Below are 25,501 nucleotides of genomic sequence, written 5' to 3'. Positions count from 1 at the left end.
TATCAATTAAGACCTAGGGAAAAAATGCCATTCAAACAGAAATTCTTATATTCCACCTCTGAAAAGGCAGAGGATCAGTCATTAGTCATCAAAGGCATTTCAGTTAAGGGCTCAGATAATATCAGCTGGAGCCATTGCTTTCTGACCATTTCACTTAGGACAGGAATAGGGCTCAGAGAATCTAGTTAATATGATATTAAATCAATCAACCTTGGGATATCATTTTACACTTAACAGATTGGCTAAAATGATAAAAGGGGAAAATGACAAATGTTGGAGAGGATGTGAAATTGTTTGTGGAATTATAAAATGACCCATCAATTTGAAAGAGCAATCTGGAATTATGTCCAAAGAGTTATTAAAATATCTTTACTTTTGGGGCATAATAAGAGAACATTGTATACAGTTATAGCTATATTGTTTTAAGAATTACTTTGAGTAAATGAGTTATTTTGTCTATTATAAATATCCAAATTAACTATAAAGGACATATGAAGAAAAACACTATCTGCATCCAGAGAAAGAACTGATAAGTAGAAGTATATATAGAAAAAATTTTTATATGTATGTTTTGTGTATATATATATGCATGTATGTATATGTGTGTATAGATTTGTGTCTAATGGTAGCCACTTGAGGGGCAGGGAAGGGAAAAAAAAACATTTACATGATGTTTGTTGTATATTTGAAAAGAAAGAAAATTGTGCATAGATTTCCAGTTTCATGTACAATCATCTTTTTATTGTGCTATATTATGGAAATGCTTGTTTGATTCCATAACTTAAAAATGAAATTTAAAACAAGAATGTAGTTATTATGATCATAAGATTGTAAATCTTAGATTGGAGACATCCCAAGGATGCTTTTGGTTGCTGTTGGGTATCAATTCATAGCTGTATCCTCTAATAAATACTTCTAAGGCAGATAGTCTGCCTTATCACTGTCACACTTATCACTGTCCCACAATGATGCTGGGCAAGTCACTAAATCTCTGACAGTTCCAGTTTCCTTATATGCAAAAAGGGGACTACAATACTAGTACCTCCTTCCTAGAGTTGTTGTGAGAACATTAATTAATATGGGTAAAGCACTATATTAGCCATTATTAAAGTGGGAGCCATATGCTTTTAGATTCTATATGTGAGGGACACAACGTTGTCATTCTATAAAGAAAGTTTAAAAGCCAGACTTATATTCTTCCCAAGATAGATCAATCTTCTGGGGCATGGGTGCAAACAACAAAGATGCCTTCTGACATAGGTAGTATTTTTTTTTTTTCAGAAAAGAGTGCATCTTTGGATTTTCTCAAAATTCTGCCTAACTCTTTGATTGAAAATCCAAAGTTTTATACAGGTAATGGAGAGGTTGCTTTAACTTCATATTTTTTTTTTGAGAATGGCTGTCCTTTTCATAAAAGAATCTCAGTATTGTTCTTGTGGAATATCTGATTATTTTAAGAAGCATTGAATCACTTCATGATGTCCCTCCAAAGAAGATTTGGCATTTACAAAGTACTCAACTATTTGCAAAATACTTTCCCAACAACAAACCTTTTAGGAAAGTAATACATGTATCATTTCTATTTTACAGATTCAAAATATGCATTAAATCAAATCAATGACCCAATGATTAATTTTATGATCCTACTGTATCAAATAAAAGCCACTTGTGCTAAGCTCTAAGGCTGTAAAGACAAAGATGAGACTGGTCCTGCCCTCATGGAGTTTACAATCTATTGGAAGTGGGATATTTACACAGAAATGTAAATATGAATTAATCTGAGGGTTAATTTATAAGAGGGAAACAAAAAAAGCTTTGTAAAGATGATGCTGGCTGAGAAAATTGTAGGTCAGAGAAGTTAATTGAAATGACTATCAGTGCTATCCTGTCCACAATCCTTCTCCATCATTGGAAAGAAAGACAAAAAGAAAAGAAAAATAAAGCCCTTGTAATAAATATACATAATTAAGTAAAACAAATTCTCAAGTTAACCCTGTTTTCCAGAACAGATGTCAGTAGACCTTTCATACCATCCTCTATCCTCCACCCACTGTTCTTCTCTCAAACTGCACCCAACAGATATCCAGCTTTAGAATTTGTTTTATCTAATTATATACATTTGTTACAAGGGCTTTCTGGATTTCTTTGAACAGAAAAATCTCTCAGTATATTTGCAGTGTGACTCAACTTACAAAAATAGCATACACCCAATTTTCCATAAATATACATATTGCATAAATGGAGGCCTACCCGAGTTTGCTCTGGGACTTTAAGCCCTTCACAAGTCTATATTCAATTTAGGAAGCTTCCCCCTCCCAGGTGAAAAGGTGGTGAAGTCACAAAATTTCTTTGTGATAAAAGGTCAGTCCTACATTTTCATTTATGTAGTTCTATTCTTGGAAATAACTAATAGTCTTTGGATGGTTGAGACTGTTGTTTGGCTGAAAAACCATGGAAAGCCATAATCATAGAGCAATACAAATTGTAGAGAGTCTCAAAATGCAAAACACATGATGGGCATAAACTAGTTGCACAGAGGTATAAAAAACATTACTAAGGATGTTTATGATTTTTAAAGAGGTAGTTCTCTTATATAGTAAGAGACAGAGACATCAAAGTGATGGATAACCTTCTCCCTCTCCCCCCCAGGATCTTTAAATTATTTGCTTTGAAAATAGATTGTCTCTAATGAATTGCCTAGATCCTCTTTGGAGTTCCTACAGAAGGGCAGGGACAAGAACTTTCTAAAGTTAGCTTTGTTTCCCAGAACAGGTGGTGAACTTTTCCTACCAACCTACATTCTCCACCCAGTCTGCTATTCTCTCAAACTGAACCGAACAGACATAAAAAACAAGAAAAATAGTAGGTTCATTCTTACTGAGTAGCTCGAAATCCTAGAATTAAAGATTCCTGGGGATCACTGTTGCTCATTCTTCAAAGGATTTTAAAAATATATATTCTTTCTTAATTAAAAAGGGGGAGGGGGGAAGGGGGACTCGTACCCATTATATGCATTTTGAGAAGCGATCGTGTTTAAGAATTAGGAAAGAGATGGAATATCCTGCCCACTTCCCCTATTTTACTCCCTCTCTCCCACGCCGGTGTTGACCTGCACGCCATAGGAGGCCTGGGAGTAAGAAAGAGGGAACTAGGAATCGCTTCCTAATCCGAAAGAGTAGAAAGCAGTCGAGAGAAGTAATCGCGTGATAGACCGGCCGCTACTCGGGGTGAGCAGTGACTGGTATAGGATCCCCTAGTCAAAGTTAGGGCCAAGGATGTCCCAGGAAAGACAAAGCATGTGGTGCTTGGGTTTCCAAGCTAAGAACGAACTCAAGCCTCTTCGCTGCCTTTCCAGCGCCAGGTCTAAAGGACAGCGCTAGACCTTTGGGCGCACTTGGTGCCGGAGTAGATTGGGGAGTTGAAGTTCACTGTGGCCTGGGCAGAGATTGTCCATTGCGACTGTCCCCACTATTCCCCGAGCACCCGAGCGGCGGTCTCCGTAAGGTACTTTTGGAAATTCTCGCCCAACTCACTGCGATCTAAATGCCACGAAGTTAGGAGGCAGGCCTCCTTTCTTAGGGCTAAGGGCCCTAGAAGTTCGTGGGAAGGAGCCCTGAAAGTTCACTTTGGGGCCCTTGAGGATAAGGAACAATGGAAGGGAAGGAAGAGGATTTATAGAAAGTCCTTCAACCAGACCCCGCTGACTGCTGATTCTAATCTAAAGTGATGAGGGGGCCAAGCAGCCGCGCTCCCCACCCACTTCATTTGTGGGGAGGGCTTAAGGTCACTTCTGCTTTTCCCTTATGGTACGTCTGCACTCACAACTGGCCGGCACTGCCCCTCCTGCCCCTGCCTCTCTGCCTCCGTCCCTGCTCCAGACCACAAATCTTTGGGAGGATTGCTGTTGGCTCTTAAACCTTCTCTATTTAGCTTTAGTAATGGGGACAAGAGAGTTATGGATCTTTATTCTTCACCATATGGGCATAGCTAAGCTTACTTTGGAAGCCCAACAAATCAGCATTCGTTGTGTACTGTCCTGCCTTGTCCCCGAGGCCCAGCATTTTAGAAATGGTCCTGGGGGGAGGGGGATAACCTTGGGAAGAGAATTAAGGGAGCAGACATCCCAGAATTGAGGTCTGGCTCTCTGAACTTTGGATGGGGAGGAAAATCAAATCTTAATTTTCACGCATCTCCAAGTGAAATTTAGCTTTTGCTCCGATTACTGGGGGATGGATTGGGAAACCTTCGCTTCACTAGACTGTCAAGTGAGTCCTTGACACACGCACACAAAACCCCATTAAGAACCCTTGATCTAGAGTGAGCCACAAGGGAGTCAGTCTGCCAGGAAATACTCTTGCAATGAGAGAACTCTAAGGTAATGCTGAGTGCTGAGATTGCACACCCCAGCGGCATCAGGTAAAAGTCCCAGTCAAGGGGACTAGCCTAGGTCCGGTTTAGTCTGGATCCAAGCACAAGGAGAAAGGCAAAAATACCCTGGAAATCAAATAACCAAAATATGATTTGTTTCCTCTGCCGATATAAAGTCAACACAGTTCCGGAATCACAGCCAGGAGATTTGGGTTCAAATTACTTCTCGATCAGGTATGACCACGGGCAAAGTCCTCATGGAGATTGTAATACCTTACCTCTTGGGGCTTTGAGGCTCAAAAGAAATATGTTACATAAAGGGCTTTATATATGTTAACGCAAGACGAGATAATGTACTTAAAGCCCGGCAGCTGTGTAGAAGACACGAGAGAGTGAGATCTGTATGAATATGAAAAAAGATCATGGTGGGTATTTGTGAAAAGATGTATAGGAGAATTATACATGGTTAACATATATTGGATTGCTTGCCATTTAGGAGAGAAGGTGGGGGAAGGGAGGGAAAATGTAAAACACAAATTTTGTAAGGATTGAAAATTGTCCACCTATATATTTTGAAAACAAAAAGCTTTAATTAATTTTAAAAATCATGGTGGATGGATGGAGAAGGGACTGAGTGGGCAGGAAGGGTATGGAGTGGAGAGTAGGAAAAACGGAGTTAACCTATCGAGGGCATCTTAGAGAAACCGTCTATCTTGTAAAAACTAGTAATAGCTTAATCACAAATACTTTATGAGGTCGCTCAATCATAGGGCAAATATTATATGAGGTGAGGGTCAGAGAGGTGAACGCGGCTAATAAGTGGCAGAATCGGGACTCTAATACAGTTCTTCTGAGTCTGAGAGAGCAGTGGGCATTCAAGCCTCCTCGCTCTAGACTAAAAAAGTACCGAGGACATTGATTTCTGTCACAAGTTCTCGAATTCTTTCCAGGACGTCGCGGGTAGCAACCGCAAGACCCAGAAGTGTTCTGTTGTGCTAAAAATTCCTTTTTTTTTCCTTCATTCGAACCCTTACTTCTCCACTTCTTAGTCATTATAGCAGTTACCAGCACCCAGCCATCTAGTTTTGTACTGGAGATGGGGAAGAAAAGAATTCTGATTGGGGATTTTTTTTTTTTTTTGAGAGAGTAAACCGAGGACAGAAACAATCATTTTCATCCTCGTGGGTTGGGCATCCTTTGGTCGAACTCACCCACTATTAGAAAGAAGTCCGTGTAAGGAGGTCCCCTAACCGCTATAGTCTCCATATCTTGCCAACACGTGCCCAAGGAGCTCTCCCCAATTCATTACCCTATCTGGGCCCCAACCCAGATGGAATGAAGAGATGGGAGCGGGGTGGGAGAGCTAGAGAGTGGCTTCTTTAGGAAAATGTGATCGGTCCGAGAGGTTGAGAGAAAGAGAGGGTTGAGGGCACCTGTAAAGAGAGCTGTAAAGCAGAGGGTGAAAGAACAGGCAGACTGATCTGTTTCCAGCAGACAGGCTCCGCCAGCCTGTCGCACGGAGGATGGAGGGGAAGCTCTGAGCTGCGGAATCCACTGGCATCGGCCACAGAGGGAGGCACCGCCTTTCCAAGTCCCGCATCCCTCCAGCACCGCCCCCCCATTCCCCATTTATCTGAGCGAGCTGCTGCCTGGGCGGTCAACTGAGATTCCAAGAACTCCTCGGCCTCCCTCGGCCTCCCTCCCCCTCCTCCTCCTCTTCCCTTTCCCTCTTTTCTCTAGCCCTAGATCCCCGCCGCAGCTCGGGAGCTGTCCCCTCCCCGCTACCCCTTCCCCCGCCCCCTTCTGTAAAAAACGAAATTGCTAAACTTGTAGCAAGAATGACCCCGCATTCAGGCCGCCGCCTCCCGCTGAACCTCTCTGCTCCCGGCTCGGCCGTGGCCTTAATCAGCGTGCCCCTCCCTGCTTCCCGCCCCAACCTCCGTCCCCCCAGCCTCCCCCTCTCCACCCAGCTCACAAAAAGTGGGGAACAAAACCCCCGCGCATTTCTCTGTCCCTCTGTTCAGTAGACTGCTGCACAAAGCCCCCGCTCTGAGAAGCAATAGGGGAGCTCTGGGGGGACGTCAATCCAGACGCGCTGGGGTTTTTGTTCGTGAAGGGGACCTCGCCTTCCTACCACACCTTTTGTTCTGGACTCCAATAAAAAGCCATTCTTTCCGCACCTTCCCGGCCCGGAGCCGCCTTTCAGCTTGGCCCGGCCCCACAATGGCGCGGCTCTCTAATGCCTCCCCATTCTCCCGCCTTGGCACGCTCACAATCGGGCCGTGTGGCAGGGCTGCCCTAGCACAGACATTCTCCGCAAGTGACTGGGAGCCCGACAAAGCTGCGGCTCGCGGGGAAAGAGAGTCCGGCTCTACCGGGGCTAGAGAGAGAGAAGAGAAAATGTGTGTGGGGGGGACGTGGGCAGTAGTGGGATGAAGCACCCCCACCTTGGACGTCAGGGTCTTCTGGGGAGGGAGGAGCAGTTTCCCGGCTGGGCTCCAGCCTAGTGGGGGAGGCGGAGGCGATTTTCCCAGTTACTTTCGGAGTCTGTGACTATTCGGAGCCCCGAATCCAGCTTGGCCCCCACTCAAAATGGGATCATCTATAAAACTGGGGAGGGCAAGGAGACAAGAGAATTGGGGGCCAAGACCAACAGAAGGGTTGGAATCTTTGGCTGCCCGGCGCAACTGAAATTAGATATACTTTTAAAAGAAGATAAGGAGTGGTCGTGACAGAGGCCCCATTTTACGCATCCTACGCGACAGGGCTTTAGAAAAGGGTATGGAGAGGGATGCAGTCCTAATTTCTCTGTTCCTCTATTCACAATAGATTTAATTTCCTCTTTGAGTCAATAAAGTTTCTGCAGCCGAATGTGGATTTGGAAATATTGCACCTTCTTTATTAATTCCTGTAGTGTATGGCAGCTGGTGTGTACACGGTGTGTATATAGGTATATATATTTATAATATGTGCTGGATACAGAATATGGAACAGAAAAGAAACAAAGTAACACCTTCCTGGGCGCCCTGGGCTACACAATTTGTTTAACCCACGAAACCCTTTGATCTGGTAGCCTGCTCTGCTAATCTGCAATTTGGACTGGAAAACTCTTGGAGTCCGGGTTGGCGCCTGCCCGGAGGCGGCCCCGGAAGGGAGGCCGAGGATTCTCGCAGCCCTCCGGGAGGTGGGCGAGGATGCTCTTACTTCTTTCCAGCACCGCCTCTTTCCCCCCTCCCAGTCCTCCAGCCTAGCAAGTCTGTCTGGGCAGTATGGAATGGAGTGGGCAAGGTACGACTGGAAAGGGCAGCAAAAAGGTTCGTTAAAGGACTGTTGTTTGTGAGGGATGTGAAGATAGCTCTTTTTCGGAAACCAGCTTAGGCTGAGAGCTCAGAAAGGTAGCAAAACGAGAGGAGAGAATATGGGGTCCCGTCGCTCATTGCCGGTTTCTCCCCTTCACTTTTTTCTTTCCTCGCTAATGCTAATTCTTCGTGAAAGCAGAGGGAAGGTTGGAGGAAAGGAATTCCCTTGGGTCTGGTGCTTAGTGAGGAGTACATCCCATCACTCCCCACCCTGGGATGCAGGCTAAGAAAGGCAACCCAGCCTCCGGCCTGTTCTCTGAGTTTAGCTGCGATTGGCCTCAAACAAGTCCCTGTTAAACATAGCATAGCTGTAAATATATATGTTTAGACCATTATTTCTCCTCTATGCCAAATAGAGTCTGATATGGTAGAAACGGGGAGCCCTGCTTATCCTCTCTTTCCCCCACCATTTCCGGTCCCGAGTCAGCTGCACTTTGAGCCCAGGGGCCTGAAGATTTCTTTAGGGAAGGGACACGGCCAGGTCCATCATCCCCGGCCGGGGTCTTTCCCGCCCTTCAGTCTGAAGAATACCCTGCAGGCTGCTCCAGAGCCTCCTCGGCTGCTCCTACCAGGCTCGGATGCCCTGCAAAGTGCCCTGGGCGCAGGCCGGCACTGCGCTGCCCTGATGGAGGCTCTGGAGGGGCTGCGTGGCTCCCCCGAAGCCTCCTAGGTTGCTCACGTTCACAAAGGGGCCGCCTCCTGCCGCGTTGCAGGCTGGCGGGATGGCCGCGGCTGCGGCCGCGCCGCTGCTACCTGGGTAAGTGCAGCCGTAGTTGCCACTATAGGCGGCGGCAGCGGCGGCGGCGGCGGCCGAGTTCCCGTAGCCGTAGCTCGGGAAGCTGTTATAAGAGTAAGGGCTGGCGCCCACGCTATAAGGAGCGTTGTAACTTGGCGCCCCACTGATGCAGGGTTTCCCGTCCCGCACCAACACTGGCACTGCCACCCTCCTGGGAGGCGGCGGGTGTGGGTGCGTCCCCATCTCCAAAGACTTGTCCTGACGCTGCCTCTTACACTTGTACCTCCGGTTCTGAAACCAGATCTTCACCTGCGTAGACGTGAGCTTTAGGCTACTGGCAAGATGCTCCCGTTCTGGCGCAGACAAATACCTCTGTTGCTTAAATCTCCTTTCCAGCTCGAAAACCTGAGCTTGAGAGAAGAGGACCCTGGGCTTTCTTCGGCTTCGCTGTTTCGGCCTCTCACTCTCCTCGGCCTTACACTCTCCTGCCTCCAGCGGCTTCTTCAGCGGGCAGCTTTCTGAGGAAGGAGCAAAAACAAGTGTTCCTTAACGTTCCCCTCCATCAGTCTTGAAGCACCATCTGCGCAGGAGGAACTGATTATCAGAAGATCGGTGTGCGAGTGTATGCCTGTATCTGGGACCGTTTGTGGCTCTGGGTACAATACTGGAGAGAGGGGAATGCCTTCCTGTGCTCGAAGTGTGCATCACTTCTTTCTATTCATCGCCCACTAAGAGAAATCAACTTCGACTACATGTATTCGGTGTCCCAAAACCTGTATGTGTGATATTGTGCACTTGCAGTTAAGTGCAATGTCTGTATAGTGTGGGCTGTGAGAGGTGTTTGTATTTACATTTTAGGCCCTCCTTGAATAGGCTGTGTAAGTAAATTAGAAATTTCTATGTGAATTTCCAGTGACTGTTATTACAAGCAGCACACAAATCCACAGAGGGGTGTGTGTGTGTGTGTGTGTGTGTGTGTGTGTGTGGTGTCAGTTGAAGTAGGTTTCAGGCCCAAGTTTACTGCCAGCTCCATTTCAGACTCCCTGCAGGAAAGCAACAGGGCCTCAAGTTTCTCATGCAGAAGGGGGCTTGGGCTGGATGACCTTTAAAGTCTCTTTTAGTTTACCTCTTTCACTGTGACTCTCTGATTCTATGCCTCTTTGTCAAAATCTCCCCAGAAATCTTATGAGGGATCTTGCTTAAGGTCTTTCTCTAGAGCCCAAATGAGTGGGCAAGCCAAGGGCATCTTCTATAGTGACACAAAGCAAGGCTCTTGTGAGTTTTCAGTTAAGGCTAAAGCTTGAGGGCCAGAGTGCTAACGGGGCCCAGGAGTGGAATTGTCCTCCTAACAACCCAGGGGCTGCTGTATAAGAACTCCTCAAATCGACCAGTGCTGGCTTCCATGTCTGCATTGTGGTTACTGAGTGGGAGCGCCCAGGCTGCCCCTGAGCTAGGAGACCGACAGTCTGTGGGCGTGAGAACACCTCTCTGACCGAGGGATAGCGGGAAGGAGAGAAGCTTCCTTTTTCTATAGCACTAAATTATCAGCTGTGGGAAAAGGGGGGAACCCCCTCCAAGAACTAGCAAGTTCGCAGGCCACGGGCAAAAAGCCTGTTGGCAGCTACAGCGTCAGTGGCATGGATCTCTAGCCTACCCCCCACCCCCACCCCAAGCCCCCGGGAACGCGCCCTTCCCCACACTTGCGGTTTGTAGGGTGACAGCCTCGCTCTCCAGTCCGCGGCTAAGGTTTTCGGGGTCACCTCTTCCCCAACCCCCGCCCCTTGCTCCCTCGCAGGTACCTGCGTTGTGTCGGAGCTGTCGCTGCACAGGACTGGGGCCTGACCCCCACCAAAGGCTAAAGGAGCGGGAGGCCCTGCTGGCAGTTTATGGGAGGTGTGCGGGCCTCCGCCTTTGTTCCAGGTGTGCGGGCGCTTTTCCTGCCCCCTCTACTCACTCTGGCTCCTGTCCCTCACGACCCCGTCGGCTTCCTCTTCTTGGTCCTTGGGCCCGCAGGAGCCGCGGAGGACCGTGTGGACATAGCTCTCGGGACAAATCCCCGTCTCCCCGTGGCTCTCGGCTGCGGCTATTGAGTTTAAATAGGGCAGTTTCTCTCCCTCCTCCTCCTCCTCCCCCCCATCAGAAAATTGGGCCGCCTCCCCCGCAGCCAACATGCAGGAGGAGGTCGAATGGAAATGCTGATCCAAGTCCGTCTGCAAGTGCCCGCCGTGGTACTGTTGTTGCTGCTGCTCCAGATTCAAAATGTCTTTGACAGAGAAAGGTGTGGAAGTGACCGGGCTTGGTAACATCATCAGAGCAACTTAATTGCTCAAAGCAAATACTCAATAAATCCTCGACGGAGGGGCGGGGAAGCGGTTCCTGCTGTCCTCCTGCCTCTACCTCTGCTGCCGAAAAGGACTTTTGACAAACGATGGACGAGTCCCGCTGCAGTCTAAATTGCCTCCATTAGCCTGGAACCGGGGGTCTGGGTTTTGTTACAGCCACTGCAGGGACTAGGAGTAGGGCTCAGAAGCCGCCTCTGTCCCTGGTTGAGACGTCACGGCGAGGGCTGGGATTGTTCCCCGGGCTTCTTCTCTATTGGCTTAGATGGAAGCTGGTCACGCCCCCCACTGCCCCTTCCAGAGAACCCGCAGTCCTACCAGAAATAGAAATTGACTTAGAAGAGAATCGGGAAAATCCATGGCTTCCTAGAGCAGGGCCTGGGCCGAGCCGCTAGGTGCAAAACTGCTGAGGTCAGAGGGTCCAAGATTGGCCCAAGGAGCCACCAGCTGCTTGGGAGTGTTGCTCGTTACTGGCTTCCCTTAGCCCAAAAGTTTTTGATTTTTTTTTTCCCCTTATGGACCTCTTTGGCAGTCTGGTGAAACATCTTCAGAACATTGTTTGCGTCTGCATATAAGAAAATAGGATTGATTACGAAAGAAACTAACTATATAGAAATACAGTTATCAAAAGAGTTACTTTTTTAAGTTCTCAGAACTCCACATATTTAATAACTCTTGTCTTAGTCTATTCACTCTCAGAGGAGTTAAGGTTTCCAGGGTTAGGTGTTTTATGAACCACATACATTTTATCGAAGTAGAAATTCAAGGTCCCTTTGCATTCTTAGACTGAGAATCTGATGGATTGAAAATTGGAAATGAGGGTCTAGCTAGATGAATATAATGTCAATGATAATGATGATGGCAATTATAGTCTGATGTAAGTCACAATATAAAGATAGCACTCAATGAAATATACTCTTCTTAGAACCAAAGACTGTTTCTTAATGTCTTTGTAGCCACAATACCTAGAACAGTTCCTAGCACATGGTAAGTATTGAAAAATGCTTGTTAGAATATTGAATAAACATGCACAGTTTTATCTCATTGTCTTTCTAATCAAACAAGGATAAGTGTAATAAGGTTCTTTTTAACTAATTAACTTTCCTACACGAAGTAAATGTATTTTATATGTATTCAAATTATGTCTTTCCAATGAAGGCTTAACTGACTTTATAGAATTGCAGCATATTAGAGATGGTAGGCCACTTAGGTCATAAAACCACATATGGAAAGGCCCATTAGAGTTCTTCTAACTAATCTTCCTATTGCACAAATGAGGAAACTGAGGTTAAAAAAAAAGGCAGGAATCTTGCCTAAGGTCACACAGGTAATCAATGGTAGAGTTGAGACTACTACCATTCACTTCGGTTCTCCTACTATATAATGCCACTTCATCATAGGAAATGTTCTCTTCTCTCAAAATTCTTGACCAAATACAATTCTAGACAATACAGTTCAGCACCCAAGGAACTTTCAGTTCTCTGATTATTTCACACATGTTAACTTTGTCTTCTGATGAAATTACAAGCTTCAGGGCAGGGGACTGCGTCTCTTGTATTCCTCAAAATGATCCTGTTCTGGCAAAGAAAGCAGAGGCGAATACTTATCAACTTTAATTGCCTTAGGCTTTTCATCACACATACAGAACCTTTAACGGGAAACCAGCTGGATCTGAGGTAGTCCGGTTTATAGAAAGTCCTTGTGCGCATCTGTGTTTGGAAAAGGAGGTCATCATAGCAGGGCAGGTCTAGGCCCAACTGCTTCTGCCTGCTCTGGCCAGCAGTTCTCTAGTTTGGGGGTTTTGTAAACTCCACCCATTTAGAGGAAGAGGAAAAAAATCAGCGTTAAATGTTTACTGCTCCTGACCTCTAGAGTAGAGAAGAAGATTCTTAGGGACTAGGAGGATTGGGAAGAGAGGAAATAGAGTGAGAGAAGACCGGGGTAAGGGGGGGAGAGGGGGATGAGTGATATGGAACTAGTTTCTTACTCAAATCAAGCATCAGAACTCCTATGGAAGGAGAATGAAAGGCCATGATAACTTCACTATGCCGAGAAGACTTAGGCCCCAGGAGCTGGAAGAAATGTGTGAGAAGTTATGTCAAAGGACGGAGAGACTAAAAGGTCTTTCTACCAAGGCTTCGTCAGGAACAATTTTTTGTAGGGTCCAGGGGACAACCAGGAAGGGGAAAAATAAAGAGACCTCTTGGGACAGAGGGTACCTTGGGAAAGCCCGTCGAGGAAGGAGAAGGGGGAGGGGAGGAGCCTGCTAAGGAGGGGGCGGAAATACCACTGGGACCCTGCCCTTAGGGCTGCCTACTGGAGATGGACACGTGGGCTGGGGAATGCAGGAGCCTAGAAGAGGGCGCCAAGGCTGGCAGTAGCTGGGGGAGGGTGGTTTGGGCGGAAGAGTTTGAGGTGCGCCCTCCCGAGTGGGCGGAGCTCAGCTCAGCAAATGGGGAGGGAGAGCCCCAAAGCGCAGCATCTGACAAATGTTTTGTTTCTATTTAAAATAATAATGAAGATGAATGCTTAAAAGTCCGACAAAGCCCAATGTCTTTTTTCCCCCCAAACGAACTAAGGACTTCCCCCCCCCCCCCAGATTCCAACAGTTTGGGTCTCGCGTGGAGCTAGGGTAAGTAAGCTGCAAGAAGGAAAAGGTAGTTTTTGTTTTAAGGGAGTAGAATAAGGGAGGGCAACGAAGGAAGGACTGGAAAAGCGGGGATATTGGAGGTAAAAGTTCAGGCCGTGGTCCCTTGGGCAGCTTGAGTAGAAAAGATTCCCGCGCCTGCCTGGCCCCAACCTTAAACTCTTTGCCTTATTATTATTTATTATTATTATTATTATTTTGCTTTGACTCTCCATGAACTGGGGAGATAGAAGGGAAGGGCAGGCATTTAGGGGCGGGGTGGGATGGGGGGAGGGGGAAAAGTAAACTACCGAAATTCTTTGCATCTCCTATGGATCTTTGAATTTGCCCATCTATTTATCTGAATCTTTTCTACTCCCGATTCAAGACAAGACCTTGAACTAGTTAGTGGGGAGCCAACTTGCCTGCGGCCGAAGCCAGGGCTGCCAGAGGTGAATAGTCGCTCACCCTTAGACCCACTGGATCTTGCCATTATACCCTGACATTTGTTCCTCTGCAGAGTATAGCGTACATCCCCAAACACATCGGTTACCCCTACGCCCGCTAAATTGAGACTTCGGGCCTTCGCTTTTTCTTTGAAGAAGCTCCACAAATTAAAGAAACGAGATCATCAGAGTCGCCAACTCAGAAATCTTTCTTCCCAGCAATGCCCCCTCCATTCTTCTGCTGTCTTCCGAGAGGGGGCCAAACCCAGGTTAACATTGCACGGGACTGCAGGGTCAGGCTTAAGGATTAGTGCGGGCGCGGGGAGAGGAAGGCGGAGAAGTGGATGTCCTGGTTCTTTCTGTAATCTTCGAGCTCCAGCCGAAGGCAGCCTCCTGCGCCGCTTTCAGTCTCAAGCTAAGCATCCCGAGGCTCGCTAGCTGGGTGGGCTGTGAGTGCATCCTTTCCTTCTAGAGAGTGTCAGGCAACCCGCGGGACTGGAAGAGAAGTCCCATTACTCTGCTGGGCCGAGACAAACTCTAGAGAATACGGACAGGTTGCCCCCAAACCACCCTGTAGCTCGGCAAAGCTTCCTCAGTGTGTTAGGAACCGCAGAGGAATAGCAGGCTAGAAGTTGCGGGGAAGCCGTCTGGCCTAGCTCTCCAGCGGTAGCTCAGCCTTCCGGATAGGAAGTTCGGAGGCGAGGAGCAAGGCTCAAATGCTGAAATTCGAGCTGAGGTGAAAACCTATGTGGAACTCACTTAGTGTTTTCTCCTTTCTGTGCATCCCTAAAATAAGGAAGAGTTTTCTTTTTCTCCTTTCCTTTCCTTTCCTTTCCTTTCTTTCTTCTTTTTCTTCTTCTTTTTTTTTTTTTGTTTGAGTGCTCTTCTCGAAGATTTATATTTAGCAAAACCTCTCATCCCAGATTGCCCCAACTATCCCTTTACCCCAATCGCCGCTAACACTTTCTTTCACGATCAGTTTCTCTGAAGATTTCTCTTTATCTGCCTCTCTAGTACATGCTCCCATTCCTTACTCTTTAAGGTTCCATCCACTTCCAGCATTTCTCTATTCTCCTGGAATTCATTTCGGTCTATTTCGGCAGGCCCAACAATACTTGCCTTAGGTCTTCATGTGAAGTCTGAGGGGCCTTTTTAAAAAAAAAAATTAAAATAAAAAAAATAGGCGAACCTGCTCTATAAAGGAAAGAGGAAAGGTACAGAATTAGATTACCTAGGATCCCTCGCCTTTGAGCTCAGAACTTCGGGGTGCCCTACTGCCTCATTTGAATTCATTTGCAAATTTAAAATTGTGGTTTATATGCTGTTTTGAACAATTAGCATAACTGGGGGAGTTGTTTCATTCTGTGAATTGTTTGTTGTATTTAATTATCAGAGCTTAATATGATTAGATAGATTAGGAACGATTAAAGAATTGCATTTTTTAAATGGCCTAATATAAATCATAAATTGTCGATCCTTGGCTCCCATTCCACGGTTTAAATGACTACAAATCAGATAAAGACTTATCGTTACAAATTTAGTCAACATTAATTTTCTTTAATCACTACAATTATCACTTGTTTTGCATTTTCAATAATAATCATTACAAAGCCAGTTAGTAACTAGTTTCCTGTTTGGAGGAAAAATGTTTTATTTAAATACACAAACATAACTGTAATTATAATATACTTAGGAGAAAAATTGCAACAAATACACCAACATGACCACAGTCGGAAAAAAAACTTATTTTCGAATGTATTTACCTACCAACTCTTCAGATAATTTGCTTGTACAAAGACTAAAATGTCAAGAGTTAACTTGCTATAAATAATCAAAGAATTATTTGACAGCGTTTAGAAAAGTTATCTTAGGAAGAACCAAAATGATAATATTGAAAACTACTTATTTAAAATACTTTATATCCTCTATATCAAAAAAGTCATTAAAAAAAAGGATCTTAGATGAAAATATTCTCTCCCGAATTACAGTATAAATCCTTTTGCTAGGAAAATTGTTTTTTCCTTTTTTTTTTTTTAAAGAGTTAGGCAAGCTTTCGAAAATTTTGGATGGCGTATAGATAGCAATTCGTCAGTTGTGGAAAATGGGCAACATATTTTCTATTTTCAGGAGAATCTCTGGTGTGTCTCACTCCTGGAAAACATTAACTCCAACGAATTTCCCTTGCGAATGCTCATCTTATTTGGTACATTTTTTCCTAAAGAGGGTTGAGTGTCTCAAAGTTTTTTTTATGGTTGAGTGATTTCGATGATTTTTGCTCGACGTTTACCAAAGCCGGAGATCGCCTAGATTTTGTTCAGAATCGAATTCCCTGACAGACAGAATTGTAGTCTGCCGCGGAGGGAGTGATTTTTACGTTATGTAATCTGTGTTGTTCTTTGTTAATTTCAGGAGGGGTCGATTAAACGAGTTTCGATTTCAACCAGACAAAGAAGGTCGACTTTTATCTGTACGAGTCTTTCCAAAAAAAAAAGAAAAAAGGAAAAAAAAAAAAAGACTATGTTAAAAGTAAAATATTAAGTGCCACTTCTTCCTTCCCCTCCGAGACACATTCTTTCCTTCCAACACTACTCAGGTCCACGGGGGGCTGATGAGTGCATTTTGGGCAAAAGGAGAGGAGTTAATAAAGACAAAAGTGAAGATTCAAGTATTGGCTGTAAGTCCTGGTAGAGAGGATGTGGAAAATGGAGGCTATCTAGACAATGTTAATTTGAAGAGTCTATTGTTCCTCTAACTACATTCGTTGAATTTTTGAGAATTTCATACCAAATGATTTTGAGAACTACCGCTCTAAAACACTCGGCCCTAGAAGGTCGGTGGACCTTATAACCAGTGCTCATTTCAATTCAACAAGTATTTATTGAGCGCCTTCCCCGTGCCTAGTACAGCGGTGAGCACTAGGGCTGGATCAGTCGAGTCGTTATTCACACTGACAAGCAGTGGTTAGTAATCTTTGTTTCTCCTAAACTGTGTTTTTTTCACAGTTCCCTTTGCTCCTCATTTACCAGGGTGAGATCATTCTCCATTGGATCTCACACTGGGTTGCCTCAGAGCAGCCTCTCTCCTCTTTCTGGGGAAGAATTGGAAGTCAAGAATTTTGGGGGTACTTGAGAGCAAAAAAGAGAATCTCCCCACTTCTGAAACAGTTTCCAACCATGGGTCCGATCCATGAAGCTGATAGCTAGCAGGATTTAAGGCCCTACCTTTCAGAGGAGGCTCAGTAGCATTTAGAGAACTTGGGATGTTGTGTACCTCTGGACCTCCTCCTGGAGCTGCCCACCCCAGGAGCATGGGAGTAGACTCCACTTTCCTGGTTACCCCACCCCCACTCAGGCATTTCCAGATTTTCCTCATTTCTCCAGTTTCACTCTGTTCTTTTCTAAAAAGAGGATCTTCCCTAGCTAACACAAAAACCAAGTCTCCACTTAGCCTTGCCCAGCTCAACTCAGGAGCCAAGAAGAAGATGCCCTTCTGGGGGCATCTTAACTGGTGGATTTGCAACTGGGAAAAAATCATAGGGCTGGCTCCAGATTTGGAGCCTTGAGATGAATGTTCCCAGATTTTGGGGTCCTGCTCACCACTAAGATGACCTCCCTTTTCAGGGCTATGGAAGATCTGTGGCAAAAATGAGAGCTTGGCCTCCAAAAGGGCCTTGTTTCACAGCTATGGTCCTCATGATCCATTCCTACTGTTTAAACGGACAATCACCCATCCTCTTGGCCTATGAATGCAGAATTCTGAAAAATATCTATCATCTATGCTATATCCAACAGAGAACCAAATGCTTTTCTCACACATTCTCTTTTTCTAGCCGTCTCAAAAAAAGTTCTTCCAAAAAACACTGCCAGTCTGAGAAATGGATTCTGGATCCAGGCAGGGCAGAAAATTAGAACTTGGTTGGGTTTTGTTGGTTCAGGCTTGATTGGGACTCTGGGTTTTAATCTGCCTACCTAAAATGCCCTGGCTTGAGAGATAAAAGCTATTGTTACTGAAACCAGGAGTTGGCCTAGCCATATCATTTGATCTACTGCTGGCCCATACCTCTCCCTTTCCTCTTCCAATACATTTTCTTTGGTTTCTTTTCTTTACTTCCCAATTTCCCTAATGTTCCTTCCCTTGTTTCCCCTTCTCTTAGCTCTCTAAAGATTTAATTAAACTGGAGGGACCAATTCTTAGAATAAGGGAGACTCAGGGGTGAGGAAGAAAGCCTTCAGTTCTATAACCAGACTCTAAACATTTGCCACCTTCTGTGATTTGCTTAGGCACTGAGAGCAGGTTATTAATATACTAAGTTGCCTTCCTTGGCTCTGAAAAGTACTTTTGTACACCAGAGTTCCCACCGGTGAAGGCCCCCAAGTCCAGCTTTTCTCTCCCCCTCCCTTCCCCCCCACAGGGCAGTACTCACTCTTGGCACTATTTTCAAGCAGCAGAGGTCCAGCCCTATATGTTCAACTCTACTCAGAGAGGAAGAGGTATTTCTGCACTCTCCCAAGGTCCCAATCTTTTCCGTGGAAATCCCCCAAACTTGCAGATCCACCAAGACTTTCATTTCCTTCAGTTGTGGCAGATGCCATATGTCTACCACATGGGATGGGAAGTTGGGGTGCCTCCAGCAGTAGCAAATTCTGGGAGATCCCAGTCCTAAATTTGTTTTCTTTTTCTTCCCTTCCTCTCCCCCCATTCCATAAATAACATAAATATAACAACTCCCTCTGTTTTCATTCCTTCTAGTCCTGATGGGTAAATTCAAGACACCAGATTTTGGAATCTATAAAATTCACCACCAAAATAAGGGGGAAGAGGATCCAGGAGTAAGCAAGTACTGAACATATTTCCTGGATTTCTCTGGTTGGTCTTGACTTCTAGGTTTGTTTGTTTGTTTGTTTTTCTAGAAAGAGGGAATGGTCACAAAAGCTCTGAGTATTAGAGTTTTGTGGGGACAAAGTTCTCTGAATTTTTGAGATGTGCAGCTTAGCAAACTAGATGTTCCTATTTTCCTCTGTTTCTTTTCTCCTTCCTTACCCTACCACACTTTCCGCAGGTGGCTTCAGCTGTTTCACATTGGGAAATAGATGATATAGAAACAAGACTGAGAGCTCTCTTTTCACAAATAAGTGAAGCACATGGCATGTAATTCTATACACATTCAATGGACATTACATGTCTCCTTTGTACAAGGCACTGTGTGCTAGGCACTACAGAAACAAAACTATATATGACATAGCTCTCAGGAAGTTATAATCTAATAGACATTTGAGTGTATCAGAGTACCAGGAAGTGAATACGATATACATATATTATATACCACAAACATACATAATAAAGACTCATTAACTTGTACTACTTTGACATTTGCAACCACTTGGGTCAAGGAGTTGGTCTGAAGTTCATTTTGCTGGTCAAATCCTGTTTTCATAGATTAACTCAAGTAAATAATAATCATGATTCGGGAGGGAAACTTTGAAGTGGAGTCACTAAGGTGAATTTTAATTTTCCATAGACAGCAGTTCTTTTTGTAATTTAAAATAAATGCCATCGATATCTTTTGTTTTATCTTATCTAAATTTCCCTTTGCATCCTTTTTCCATTCTCCCAGAGACATTCCAACCTATTTTCTTTCAAGACTTATGCCTACTATTTGACTAAGTTGCACAATTACTATATTGTAAAGTTGGCAACATTTCTGTTCATTATTTTGTAATTTTTTTGGAAGATATACTAAAATTCACCTTCCTTTATGATTTTCCCTCCTATTTGAGAGAAATACTTTCAAGAATGGTCAAGCACACCAAAGTTACAGAGATTCACACAAAAACAATCTCCTTTTCTCTTCATTAAAGCATGTTTCCTTAGGACTTTCACAGAATAAATGAATGAATAAAGAATGAATGAATGGATGAGCGAAAGTTAAAAGCAGAATTCTTACACCAATGAAATCACAAGTCCAGACTCTCTCCCCGCCAAAAAAATCTATAATGCAAACTTTTAAGTGCAAGATAGCTCCATTAAATCTCTGTGCATGCTACTGCACAATTCATATATGTATATGAGAAAACATATACACGCTAAAATATAAAACTAAAAAATTAATACACCTGACTCACATCCTGACTTTCCGAGTTCTTCAGTAATGAGACTGATATTGGAGTGAGCTTTATGGAAATCGGTCCTTGAACCTTCCATTCACACTTCATACACTAATCACATACACTGATAAGGTACGTGTGGACACTTACTTCCTCTTTCTCTTTCTCCACTTATACACTTACGTGCATGGGATTCAAAGGGGAGGGGGAGGGAGAAGCTAGGCCTGGAAACTGAGCAATCTGCCAAAGCAGGCGGATGTGGGACCAGAGACTGGCGGATTCCGCTTTGGCCAAACTTGTCAATAGAGGAAGACAACTTGAGCTGCGCCACTTTCAGCCAATCTCCCCCCTCCTTCTCTCCGCTCCCCTCCCCAAGACACCGCCCTTCTTCTTGAGAAAATTAATGCCTCATTATCAATCAACATTTCTCCTCTTCCTCTAATAAGGTAAATCATCTCCTTTGTATTTAAGATTTGTACCCAATAAGTCCCCTGATGTAAATAAATCAATCCCCAAATACATCTGGTGTATCCTCTCACCCACCTATAAAGTTTGCTACTGCCCGCGATAGCAGGAGCCCGACCTCAGTTTCCTGCACTCCTTCCCCCTTCCCCCAGCTCTCAGCCCCCACAAATGCATCATTTTTAGCTGCTGTAAACAAACCCAAAAGTTTCGAGTCATTGTTATCGTGTTTAGATAAAGATCTGGCCAATTAGTGTCCGGGCTGGAATGCAGATAAATCAGCTAGCAGCAGAACCTACCCGGCCCGGCGAGGGAGCCGGGAGGGAGGGGTGGGGGGCGGCAGATTGTGCCTTCTCGCCTTTTCCTCTCAGCCTTCTGGGCTCACCCTGATCAGTTCATCCTTCTCCCCTTCTCGTCGTCGTCATTCTCCACCTCTCTCCCCCTTAGCCTTTTCTTTTCTCTTTGCTTCCTCCCCCTCCCCCTCTTTCTTTCCTCCCTCCTCTTTCCCCCCCTCTATGGGGGAGGCCACCAACAGGCCCAGGACCGGCAGGCAGTCCCGCCCGGACCCCGAAGCCCTCCTTCCTCGGCGGATTTCTAATCAGGTCTCACTGGCCCCTCGATTCCACCTAGTCTCTCCCCACCCCCCACAGCCTCCCCCGAAACTTTTAATGCTTCATAAAAGGCAGAGGCGGCTGTTAACAGCTTCTAAGTGAAGAATGTGAGCCTGTGACGGGGATTTACTGGAAGCTGTAGGATTTCTGGACTGGAGATAAACACTGTGGCGGCCCTGGTGGAAAAGAGCCCCCCTCCCCCAATAGCTACAGGCAGCCCCTTTTCCCTGAATGCTAAGTCTTCTCCCAGCGCTCCCCCTCCCTTTTCTCAAGTCCCTTTCCCTTCTTGCACCCTTCATGCCTATAATTGCTCTGTCTTCTGGGTCTGTCTTCTGTCTCCTCTGGCTGGGCAAGAGGTCGAGTTGAGCTTTAGAGGAAAGTCCCTCTCTCCAGGGTGCTGGGATCCTAAAAGTGAGGGGGCGGAAAAGAATTTGCATTCAAAGGCTGACGAGGAAGTATTCTACAAGATACAACTTTTCGTAGACTGAAGAGCAAGCTTTTTCTTCCCCAAATAGCCTCTTGTTCCAAAGCAAAGATGATTCAGAATCCCAATTCTAGCAGCTTCGTTCCTTTCCAAAGGAATTTATTGAGTAAATACCGAGGCGCTTGGGGAGCAGAGGGATTTGCGTATACCTCCCTGTTATACACAATTTGGAAACCCCGCTATAGGGATTCAGCTGCCTGAGTCTGATCCGGCCACCGCAGGTGTATACTCGCTCAGCCCCTACGCGCTCCGAGGGCTACTCAACAGTCGGATCTTTGACATTTATGCGGGCCCTGAAATTCCCATAGGTCCCCGGGAATGGTAGACACATGTCTCTCTCACCAGGCCCTTTAAAGTATCTATCTCTCACATTAAATGTAACTAACATCCTTAAGCCCAGAAGAGTTGACCAGGAAAGTCCCTTGACTTGAAGTTTTATATAAATTTACCTATCTTGGACGTCCGTGTGTTTATGAAAGCGTTGGTTACGCAGTATACAAACAATCTTCGGAGACAGAAGAGTCTCTTGAGGCAGAACACTAGGTTCCAGCCCCACTTTGACCGCATAGTTGCTGGGTAATCTTGGATAAGTCACTTTATTTCTGTCTAAATGAGATCACTGATCAGGGGTTTTTAACCTGGGGTCTGTGGCCTTGTTTATTAACTTTTTTTTTTTTTTGGATAACTATTTCAATGTAATTGGTTTTCCTTGGAATCCTTTGTATTTTATTCATTAAAAAACCCATTGTTATATCTATAGGTTTCAACAGATTGCCAAAGGGATCAATTAATAAACATTTATTAAGTACTTCTTTATGCCAGGCATAAAGAGGTCGGAATAAAAAGAAAGGTAAAAGACACACAAAAAAGTTAACAATCTCTGGGCTAAGTCATCTATAAGGTGGCTTCCACCTCTAAACTTGTGATTTCTTGTAAAAAAAAAAAAAGCAAACATTGATTTAAACTGTGTTTAGGATATTTGGGATACAAATTTTAGTCTTGTCTAAATATTTAATCTGTTCAGGATGTATGAGACCTATATGTAAAACTAGTGTGTGCAGATCTTTGATTTGTGTGTCCAGTGTTTTTAATAACATGATTTTGTTTTTATTGACAATAGCATAAATCGTGAATTAGCAATAACAATTATCTAAGTCAAGTGTGAGTTACGAATAATACATTATTAGATCTTTAAGAGTCATAAAGCAATTTCCTCTTCATAGTGCAGTGAGGTACAAGTGATGCAAACGTATCCGCTTTATTGATGGGGAAACCGAGGCTTGTGATTTGCCTAGGCCGAACAGCGGGTAAATTTGGCAACTAGACTTGAAATTCATTTCCTCTGACTTCAAGCCCAGTTTTCCTGTCTCTACCTCGCTCCGGGTTAGCTTACTTTTTGGTGTGTACATTTTAAACGTTTGAAGCTTGTTCTGGTAGGTGTATCGTTGAGTGTGTGTGTGCTTGGGGGCGGGGTTGGGCATCTGCTGCATACACGTTTGTTTTCAAAATGTCTATGATGTCTTGATTGTGCGTGTACGTGAGTGTTTGCTGCGTGTGCGTCTGTTTTCGATATCTGCGTGATGGATGGGTGCTTGCGTTCGCGGCTGTGTGTGTGTGTCTGTCTGGGTGTGTTTAGGTAGCTCCGAAGCTGAGCTGACGTGTCTGAGGTCTCCTCACCTGGGTTCGGTTTAGATTTCCCAGGGATCCGGAATTCCCGGCAGCTCTGACGGATGCGTGGCGTCCTACGCTGTGTACACAAACCCTGCAGCTCCGGGAGTCTCAGCCCCTCTGGCCTCGAGTTCAGTTCGCGATTTGCGCTATTAATGGTTATTTTATTTATATCATTAGAATTGTCCCCAGCACTCTGTTTACATCAACGCCTTGTTGTCTGGGTCTCGGAGGCCACAGTGTTTGGACAGGGGATTACAGTAATGGATGGAGAGTCGGGAGGAGAGGGGGAGAAGGCTGGAGCCAAATCTTTGGGACTCGAGGCTCAGGCTGGGGAAGAGTAGGGAATGGGGGCTCCTCGAGGACGCCACTTGTTGACCTTGGGAGGAAAGGAAATATCGTCCTGACCACTCTGCAAAGAGGAAATTTCATGGGTCTGAGCGGAGATACTGGGAGAATGGAAAGATGAAGCTGGGGGAAGGGGACTGGAGTGTAAATCGGAACGCGGGGTGGGGTGCAGCCTTTTCCGGTGCTAGGTTTCCACAAAATCCTAATTTGGCATCATTCCGATCACCCGAAGGCGCGGGCCTAGGAGGCTCCGGAGACTTTGTCTGATTCCTCACTAATGCCCCCAGAGTAAACAAACAAACAAACAGACTAATCCTGCCCCGGAGCTTCGGGGTGGCTGGGATCTCCGCCACTTTGATTCCTCGGGTTAGCTGGAAGGGGTCCACTCTTTATCCTTTAATCCGGATTAAAGTAGTTTTTCCCCCTCTTCCCTTTACGTCTCCTGTAGTTCTTTGCAGACTCACTATATAGGACTTGCACATCCCAGATAGCCCTTAAATCTTCTGGCTCCAGGCCCTCAGTGAGGGGAAAAGGGTGCTCGAAGCGGTTCCGAGTGGTTTTTACTTTATTTGGGGCCTAAATCTATGGAAAGGGTGGCGTAGTGGATTGAGCATTGGAAGTCGTAGTCCCGGTTCCTTATCAAACTCAACATTCCCTTCAGCATATAATTTCTGGGAATATATGGCGAGTTTGCACTAAAAATCAATAGACTGGAGATCCTAGAAGATGGATTCAAATTCTGATTTTTCTTTTTAATCCTAGATGAGTTTGTGCTTATCACTTCACTGTGACCCTCAGTGTCCTGATCTGTAACATGGGTTTGAGGATAGAGGAAGGGGTTTTGAGAACTCTAAAGTTCCTACCGCTGCCATGTCTATAATTCTATGATTCTACGCGCTTCAAAGGACCTTTCCACTCTTCTCTATGTCTACTTATTCCTTACTTCCTGGATTCTAAGGGGTACCTCAGAACCAGCCTGAGTTCCTTCCAGTACATGTATGTTCTCTAAGGAGAATCAGGGGGTGGTGTGTATGTATAAGAATATCTGTGATGTCTAGTGTGTCCGAGTTCTCACATTGTAAGATTAGAACTAGGAAGGGTTATAGAAGTAATCAAATCCAACCTTCTTAGTTAGAGATGAAAAAAAAAACCTGTAGAGATTAAGGGACTTGTCCAAGATAACGGCAATAGTAAATGGTATTGCCTGGGTTTCATAACTTTTAAATCACTCTTTCTTTCCATCATATTTTATGCAAATTTCCAGACTGTGCAAATATCTGATAAAAAGCTCCACGAGTTCAAGAACTGTTCGATTTATCTTTTCTCCAGCGTTTAGCAGATTGCTTGGCAGAAAGCAGGAAAGTAATGAATATATATTGTCTGATTGATTTTTGTCTTTGCATCTCCTAATTCAGAGCAAGCGCTTAAAAATACTTGGTGAATTAAATAGCCTATGATGTGTTCATTGGGTACCCACGGATGGAGCAGATGTCTGAAAGTATGATTGAATGTGAATGTGAGTTCGAGATAGCTGAGCACACATCTTTCACGTGTATTCAGGTGCCAGCGTTTGCTCACAAAAGGAGTGTTCCAGAGAGAATTCCCTCAGATTTCCCTTCCCTTCCAGCTAGGGCCGGATGCCCACACACAGTTGACTAGTTGGGCCTAAAATACTCAGGCTCGAAGCGGACCCCAGCTATTCCAAGAGGCCCTACACTTCCTGAGAAATCATCCTGAGGCACATTCATTGTAGAAGTAGAGTTGAGGTTTCAAGATCAATAACCGGATGGCCCCGCTTCCTCCTTTCTCGGAAATCTCGAGGTTCGTACCGATCCTGCTTTCCTCTCTGCTCAAATTTTCCCTCCGGTTGGACATTGAAAACCCACTTCTCTCCTAGAGTGAGAGCTGAAGGAGTGGGTCAGAGCAGGTGGCTGCTGGGCGTGTTACGAT

The 25,501-nt window shown here is 45.0% G+C and overlaps 1 protein-coding gene across 1 annotated transcript; it reads right to left on the bottom strand.

Annotated features, from left to right (window-relative positions):
• Nucleotides 1–7,241: 7,241 nt before the first annotated feature.
• On the bottom strand, nucleotides 7,242–11,078 carry NKX2-3 (NK2 homeobox 3). Its single transcript, XM_051981841.1, has 2 exons — nucleotides 10,418–11,078; nucleotides 7,242–8,981 (listed from the first exon to the last, which is right to left on the bottom strand). Exons 1-2 carry the CDS (start codon nucleotides 10,770–10,772, stop codon nucleotides 8,293–8,295), a joined length of 1,044 nt encoding a protein of 347 aa, XP_051837801.1. The 5' UTR covers nucleotides 10,773–11,078; the 3' UTR covers nucleotides 7,242–8,292.
• Nucleotides 11,079–25,501: the final 14,423 nt, after the last annotated feature.

This window comes from Antechinus flavipes, chromosome 2, assembly GCF_016432865.1.
Source record: "Antechinus flavipes isolate AdamAnt ecotype Samford, QLD, Australia chromosome 2, AdamAnt_v2, whole genome shotgun sequence".
Classification (NCBI taxonomy): domain Eukaryota; kingdom Metazoa; phylum Chordata; class Mammalia; order Dasyuromorphia; family Dasyuridae; genus Antechinus; species Antechinus flavipes.
This window is presented reverse-complemented; position numbering and strand designations above follow the sequence as displayed.